This window comes from Cebus imitator, unplaced genomic scaffold, assembly GCF_001604975.1.
Source record: "Cebus imitator isolate Cc_AM_T3 unplaced genomic scaffold, Cebus_imitator-1.0 Scaffold14, whole genome shotgun sequence".
Classification (NCBI taxonomy): domain Eukaryota; kingdom Metazoa; phylum Chordata; class Mammalia; order Primates; family Cebidae; genus Cebus; species Cebus imitator.
The window spans coordinates 11,658,571-11,667,110 of record NW_016107329.1 but is presented as its reverse complement, the minus strand read 5'-3'; the positions used below and the strand labels follow the sequence as shown (position 1 = coordinate 11,667,110).

Below are 8,540 nucleotides of genomic sequence, written 5' to 3'. Positions count from 1 at the left end.
AAAAAAAAAAAAAAAAAAAAAAAAAAAAAAAAAAAAAACAGGTAAGGGCAAATTACCCATAGCCACAAGATCCAGCAGCTATTGGCATCTGTGTAGGAGAAAACCGGAGTTGACAGACCATCTGAAAAACTTGACAAACAGAATTCCAAAACGGCATATTCCCTAGAAAGTATGGCAGTCCAATTTAAGAACTGCAGTTGAAACTGGGAGGGATGAGTATGAGGGACCCATAGTCAGAAGGTCCGAAAGGGATGGAGTAGTCTGGTCCTTAATGGACTCTTGAAATTGATCCAGCAGATCTCCTTTCCAGGTCAGGGACTCACACTGAGGAGAAATTGCTAAGAGTAGAATTGAATTAAGCAGGACAGGAATAGAAAAAGAAAGAAAAGGTCCAGATGAAGTTAGGAAAGAGGACCAGAATGAGGAACTCCAATCAAGCAAGTAACCATATTTCTTTAATGTACATAAAAACAGCAGAAAACGAGCCTCCATGAGTTAGAAAAGCTACTCTGAACCTTCCTTCTTTCTGCAAGTTTAGAAAAACGTATTTGACATTAAAACGAACAGCAGATTGTGCTGATGGCTGCACAACTCTGAATAAAAAGCACTGAACTGGGCTGGGCATGGTGGCTCACACCTGTAATCCCAGCACTTTGGGAGCCCAAGGCGGGCCGATCACGAGGTCAGGAGTTCAAAACCAGCCTGGCCAGCATGGTGAAACCCCATCTCTACTAAAAATACAAAAAAGAAAAAAATTAGCCCGGCATGGTGGCACGTGCCCGTAGTCCCAGCTACTTGGGAGGCTGAGGCAGGAGAATTGCTTGAACCCAGGAGGTAGAGGTTGCAGTGAGCTGAGATTGCACCAGTGCACTCCAGCCTGGGCAACAGAGCGAAACTCCGTCTCAAAAAAAAAAAGTACACTTTTAAGTGGTAGGTTTTATGGTTTGTGAAATACAGCTCAACACTGAAAAAAAGGAACAGAAAATTACCAAAGTCAAATTCTACACAAAATTATTAGACGAGAAAAAGAGAAAACGTTCCAGAAAGACATGCTCAAAATACAGAACAAATCTGAAACGTGGTATGTAAAAATGAGTTGGAAGATATTCAGAAAATAACATAGGACATGGAAGGACAATATAAAGCAGGATTAGAAAAACTCAGAAATGTGACAACTTGGGGAACATGAATCATTTCAGAAATTTAGGCTAAAGTAAAAGGAAACAAGAATGTGTGAACACAACAGAAAATGCCCCACTACGGTAAAAGGAAGGACAATTTTTAAAAGAAAAATGGTAAACAGGGTTTGAGGAAAAGTGAAATATACTGAAGATAGTAAAGAAGACCTGGCATACAGATAATAGGATTATCTGAAGAAGAAAGCCAAAGCAGGGAAAAAGAATAAATGCTAAATGTTAATATTGAGGAAAGTTTCTTGGGATTAAAAAAGCCGGCGGGGAGGAATCCCTCTTGGTGTTGGGTGTGACGTGACCCACAGGCAGCCACAGCAGTGCTGTGTTCTAAGGCACAGGTGCTCAGAGTGGCTGTGGAGCTGGGTCCTGGGTCCAGTGTCTGGTTGAACTGCTGTGGCACCTGTGACATGGGTGCAGGTTCAGTCTCAGGCATGCCACTAAGCAGAGGACTATGACTCTGAGGCACTACCCAGTAGCTTGGACCCAGGGTCAGGGATGTAGCTGTGATTCTGATCCTGGGGTTCAGGGCATAGAACTGGCATGGATCTGGGGAGGGAGGGGTGTTCCAGATGCTCAGACCCTAGGGAGGAGGGCACAGTGGCAATTCAGGCACCAGGAGAGAAGATACTGTGTAGTGGACCCTGGAAGCTCTATGAGGCCCAATGCCGTGGCAACACAGCCCCAGGAACAGTGGGGCATAGCTGTGGTTTGAACTCTAGTGGGTGGGATGCAGTGCAGTGTTGGTTTTGCTCCCCAGGGAGGTGGGGCCCCTCAGCAGCTCAGACCCCAGAGGGCTGGTCCAGATCCAGGGAGGTGGGGGTGCTGTGTCTGTTTGGCCCAGAGAACAGTGTATACAGATTAGCCAAGGGTGTGCTCCTCTGAGAGGGTCCAGGGACCAGGCACCATGCAGGCTAAAGCACTGGGGTCACAGCTACTCCTCTGGGCCAAAGCTTCAATTCCCTGGGGCTGAGGGACTGAGTCGGATCAGGCACTAAAGAGGTGCAACTGCTTCCACAAACCAGGCCCAGCTTCTCTGCCAGGCCTAAGCTCCTGCTCCCGGAGGGCTCAAGCGCCACGGTCACTTGATAAGAAAAGCCACAGACATTTCAATAAAAATAGTAGGTGATTTATAAAGGAAAGAAACTTAGGTTACCCTCAGATTTTTTGAGATCTACACTTTATGCCAGAAGAAAATGGAATAGCAGATATTTAAGAAACTCAGGGAAAAAATGTGAGCCAAGGAACATTATACCTGGTAAAACTGACTTTCAAGTATAAAGAGTACAGATATTTATCAACATGCAGGAATTCAAGAAATATTGTTCCCACGATCCCATGAATTTGCTAGAGAATGAGCTTCAGACAGCCAAAGTGTTGAGAGACATTGACGTAAGGACAGGTAGCGAGCATTAAATGTACAGTTACTTGTAGAATGAAGATGAAATGAGGATTAAAAGGGAGAATGGAGTATGTATTGCCTTTGTGCCCAGATAATGTAAGTAACTGTTTATTTAAAAGTAAACACACCCCTGCTTTTGCTCTATCCACTGAAAAGGCTTAGAAACAAGGACCAGCCCAGAAGCAATAAGTATACCAGTAATTCCAATTGTGATACAGACATATTTTTCCCAATATTCCTTATTTTAAGAAATCAAGATGTCTTAGAGAAATAACTAACTACAATTCTGGGACAGGAAATGTACAAGATAAGCTTGGAACATCTTGTCATAAAAGATAGGGAAGGAGCTTTCAAAGACCACTGGGGTCATAGCAAAAGCCAATTTGAAGATGTTTTCAGTAGCCAATTTGGCTTCACAGAGGATAACTGACAGTAGTAACAAGTCCATCCAACACCCAAATCTTGGCTTCTAATACCATCCTCTAATAAATGAATCAAGACTCCTTGGAGAAATAGCTGATTCTAGGGCTGGGGTGGGGAATATACAAGATTAGCCTTGAGCATCTTGTTGTCAGTTTATAGTGCACATATGATGGGATTATATCCTGATAAAGCCATTGTAAGTTGAAAATATTGTAAGTTGAAAATGCATTTGCTATACCTAACCTACCCAACATCATAGCTTAAGCTAGCCTACCTTTGACCTGCTCAGAACACCTACATTAGCCCACAGTTGGGCAAAATCATCTAACACAAAGCCTGTTTTATGCTAAAATATTGAATATCTCAGAATATGAAGTATGATTTTTACTGAATGCATATGACTTTCATACCATCATAAAGTTGAAAAATCTTAACTCAGGGCTCTCTGTACTAGAAAACAAGAGCTCAGAAAACTATTGGAGTTTTAAAGGAACGCAAGAGTCGGCTGAACACAGGCCAAAACTGGGAGGCCTTGGGCAGGAAAGTAAATTTAACAGTATTGGATTATCACACAAGGAATAAAATGAACGCACACCAGTCCGTTGTGATAGAAATAGGTAATTGAATAAGTAAATAAATGAGAGAGAAGAGACAAGTCTTCCCCTACAGAAAAACTTCAAATAATTTTATGTAGATACTCCTGCTTCAAGAAGGTGTAGCATGACTGTTCACCCTATAAGTGTGGGCTGTGCTTACTGGCTTGCTTCCAGAGACTGCAACGTCGAAGGAGGGAGGAGAAGTAACTTTAATTGGAAACCTACAAATACCACTTTGGTCGGGTGATCAGGGCTATTATCAGTGTGAAGTCAGGTTGTTGTATATATAGTATTGTCCTCCAAACCCTATAACTGTAGTTCTGTAAAAAATAGGCAACCCAAACTGAGGGACATCCTACAAAATACCTGACAAGTACTCTTCAAAACTGTCCAGGTCATCAGAATGAAGGAAAGTCTGAGAAAGAGCCTAGAGGAGACTAAGGAGACAAACAACAAAATGTACTGTGGTATCCTGGATAGGATCCTGGAACGGAAAAGGGACATTAGGTAAAACCTAAGGACATTTGAATAATGTATGGACTTTAGTTGTTAATAATGTATTAGTATTGGTTCATTAGTTGTATCACAGAAACTATTAATATAAGATGTTAATAATAAGAAACTGGGTGTGCTTATGTGGGAACTTGGTGCTATTTTCTCAATTTTTCTGTAAATTGAAAACCTCTAAAGTTAAAAGGTTGATTTATACAGTTTTTTAAAACAGTAATTGTGGGCCAGCATGGTGGCTCATGCCTGTAATCCCAGCACTTTGGGAGGCCGAGGCGGGTGGATCACTTGAAGTCAGGAGTTCAAGACCAGCCTGACCCACATGGTGAAACCCCCATCTCTGCTAAAAATACAAAAATTAGCCAGGCGTGGTGGCACATGCCTGTAATCCCAGCTACTCAAGAGACTGAGGTAGGAGAATCACTTGAGCCTGGGAGGTGGAGCTTGCAGTGAGCCAAGATTGCACTGCACCACTCCACTCCAGCCTGGGCAGGAGTGAGACTCCTTTGTCTCAAAAATAATAATAATAATTGCAACTGGTTGAAACTCATCAAATATGTTTAAATCTGTGAGTTCATATTTTTTTTAATTTATGGGGTCTCACTCAGCCCAGGCTGTGCTCAAGCAATCCTCTTGCCTCAGCCTCCCAAGTAGGTGAGACTACAGGCATGCACTACCATGCCTGGCAGATTTTTTAAGTTTTTTTCTTTTATAATTTTTTGAGCCAATATAAGTATCATTCTTTTTTTTTCTTTTTTCTTTTTTCTTTTGGTAGAGACAGGGTCTCGCCATCTTACTTAGGATGATCTTGAACTCCTGGGTTCAAGCAGTCCTCCCACCTCGGCCTCTCAAAGGGCTGGGATTACAGGTGTGAGCCACTGTGCCTGGCCCATAATTATATGATAAAACAAAACCAAATTGTAACCCATTATCTTGAGAAATGGTAAATAAAGGAGGAGTCAAGTATTTTATCTTTTCTACTAGGTAACCAAATAGTTGATGAGGGGAAGGCTCTCTTTGTAAAAGTATTTCAGTTAATTTAAAAAAGTTGAAATTGGCCGGGCACGGTGGCTTGTGCCCGTAATCCCAGCACTTTGGGAGGCCAAGGTGGGCAGATCACAAGGTCAAGAGATCGAGACCATCCTGGCCAACATGGTGAAACCACATCTCTACTAAAAATACAAAAATTAGCTGGGCATGCTGGCACATACCTGTAGTCCCAGCTACTCGGGATGCTGAGGCAGGAGAATCATTTGAACCCAGGAGGCGGAGGTTGCAGTGAGCCAATATCACACCACTGCACTCCAGCCTGGTGACAGGGTAAGACTGTGTCTCCAAAAAAAAAAAAAAGTTAAAATTAAGGTTATCACCTTTTTGAAATCCCCCAGTAAATGAATGGTTCTCAGCATTGAACATCAATACCTCCTAACATTACAGTGAGACAGAGATATTTACATGCCTCCTGATGAAGGAATGCAGCACCACGTATAGTTATTCATGCCGAAAGGATCAAATTTGAGTCAGATCAAGCCTCTGTATTCAGTTGCCAATCTGCAGAAAATACAGGAGGACATGTTAAGACTGCATCATGAGTATGCAATCAGCAAAATCCAGTCTTTGGGAAACAAACTCTCCAGGTCATATGCCCCAACTTCTTCAACAGATAATTTGAAAGAAAGGGATAGAGGGGGAACCTACAGATTTAAAAGATACCAAAACATTTTTAAATAGGCAAGACTAACCTCAAAAATATGATGCCTGGCTGGGCGTGGTGGCTCACGCCTGTAATCCCAGCACTTTGGGAGGCCAAGGCAGGCAGATCGCTTGAGGTCAGGAGTTCAAGACCAGCCTGGCCAAAATGGTGAAACCCTGTCTCTACTAAAAATACAAAAATTAGCCAAATATGGTGGCAGGTGCCTGTAATCCCAGCTACTCAGGAAACTGAGGCAGTAGAATTACTTGAACCCAGGAGGTGGAGGTTGCAGTGAGCCGAGATTGCATCACTGTACTCCAGCCTGGGAGACAGCAAGACTGTCTCAAAAAAAAAAAAAAAAAAAAAAAAAAAAAAAAAAAAAAAAAAAAAAAAAAAAAAAAAGTGATGCTAAGTGAAAGAAGTCAACCACAAAAGATCGCAGATTCCATGATTTTGATTCCATGTATATGAAATGTACAGAATAGGCAAATCTATGGAGACAGAAAGTAAATTCATGGGCTCGGAGCTGAGGGCAGGGAGGAAAGGAATGGGAATTAACTGTAAATGGACACAAGGGATCTTTTGGGGTTATAGAATTGTTTCAATTGGATTGTGGTGATAGTGGCACAACTCTACTAAAAAAATACATTTAGTAAAAAATGGATGTACAAATGGACAATTACAGTGTCTAGTGATGTACACTTGGGTAATAAAGCTATAATAAACTCTAGGAAGTTATTACTATAAAAAGCAGTATAGTGGTTACTTTTGCCAGGGGGAGGAGAGTTGATTTGTATAATGCACACAGAGAGGCTTTTGGGATGGATACAGGAGATCTGTTTCCACCTGAGTGGAAGCTATAAGGCCTCTTTATAAAAATTTGTTTTCTATGTACTTGTATGGTTTCTACCATCTTTTATTTTATAATAAAGGGTTTTAAAGAAATGAACCAGGCAAGGTGGCTCACGCCTGTAACCCCAGCACTTTAGGATATCCAAGACCAGCCTGGGCAACATAGGGGAAGACCTTGTCTCTACAAAAAATATAAAAATTAGCCAAATGTGGTGGTTCATGCCTGTGGTTCCAGCTACTCTGGAGGCTGAGGCAGGAGGATGACTTGAGCCCAGAAGTTTGAGGCTGCAGTGAGCCGTGATCACACCACTGCACTCTAGCCTAGGCAACAGAGAGAAGCCCTATCTCAAAAAAGGAAAATACAAGACTCCTGAGCTGTTAGAAGATATCAGATCCCCACACATTTCATTCATAATAATGAGACTATTTCTCATGGGCAAACTCAGAGTAGCCAGGAAAATGCTGCTTTATCTCACAAAAGAAAAAAATGCAAAAGAGATGCAGCAGTTGGTTTAATTTCTTTTGGGTGTACACTGCATGATAAGTGCCATTTGGACCTCAGAACCTATTTATTTCAAGCACTGCAAAATAATACATAGGCATTCTTTTCTGGTAGGTTCAACTGCCCTGTGATTTTCAGTTTTATGCACAAAAAAATTGTATGACTATAGTAAAGGAAATGGATGGAGGAGGAAACATCAACTGCAATCCCACCCCCACCCCCCACCCCAGCAACTCACAAATCACAAATTCATAAATATTTTTTACTTTCGTGTTTTTGGAATGCTGGTGGTGTTTGGTGGTGGTGGTAGTGTTGTGTTTTGGGACCGGGGCGTGTTGGCCATTTTTGTAAGAATTCTCTTCCAAAATAGAATTCATTCTGAGGGGCACCTTTTATGATTTTTGCCTTGTGGAAACCGCTCAGAGCATCCTTTGGTACTATTTTTTAACATGCGATATATTAGGTAATGCAAGTGCTCTCCTCGCTTCCGCCGGGCCCAGGGTAGGCAGCTGGCTGTATTCCTGTTCTCATTGCATGTGGTTGTGCTCAGAGTGGAACTGAGGCCCCTGACGTTACTTATTAACATTCCCTCAATTTCTCACCTCCCTTTCTAATTTTTCCACTTTTAGAAGAAGAATTCAGAAAAGCAGCTCAGCAACAGGAAAATCAAGAAAAAAAAGAGGAAGACGATGATGAACAAACGCTGTACAGAGCTCGGGAGTGGGATGACTGGAAGGACACCCATCCTAGGGGCTATGGCAACCGACAGAACATGGGCTGATCTTCCCACAACACCACAGGACTGCAGGGTGCACACCTCCCCCCGCCAAGAAAAATCATGCAGTCCTCCCCTCCCTGGGCTCCGGCCTCAGCTAGGTACAACAAAGGCAAAGATGCTAAATCTTGCTTTGCATTCAATAAAGTGTCAAGTGATTAAGTGTGTATTTGTATCCTAGGTGATGTGAACCAGCAGTCTTGTTTTGGCATCATCATCCTCATCATGTTGTATTCTAATTTCTTAGGTAGAAAGAAGAGTGCTGAGAAATGGCTCTGTATAATCAATGGCTGTCTGAATTCTCTGAAAAAATAAAAGTCCCCTCTATTACATGAGCCTGTGCAGAAATATGGCTATCAGCTGCTTTTTTTGATGGGGGAGTGGGGGCATTGAGCTGTGGGTCTCTGGGCCTATGGAGAAATGCCCTTTGATGTGGGCAGTGAATTTGTCCAGCATCAGATCTGCGCAGGCATTCTTCCTACTGGGCATATGATATGAAGCCATATAAGTAACACCCTGCACCATGAAGCAATCCAGCACTCTATAAGGGGAGAGCTTTCTGTGCCACACAGTGCTATTTTCAGAAACTATAGCTGTAGG

General features: G+C 42.3%; 1 protein-coding gene across 1 annotated transcript in view; it reads left to right on the top strand.

Moving 5' to 3' along the window:
• Positions 1-8,288, top strand: part of IGBP1 (immunoglobulin binding protein 1) — a 32,113-nt gene extending 23,825 nt beyond the window's left edge. Inside the window, exon 4 of the mRNA XM_037729315.1 lies at positions 7,798-8,288. Within this exon, the coding sequence (XP_037585243.1) occupies positions 7,798-7,946 (149 nt within the window). The 3' untranslated portion in view covers positions 7,947-8,288. The remainder of the gene's footprint in view (positions 1-7,797) is intronic.
• The last annotated feature ends 252 nt before the right edge of the window (positions 8,289-8,540 follow it).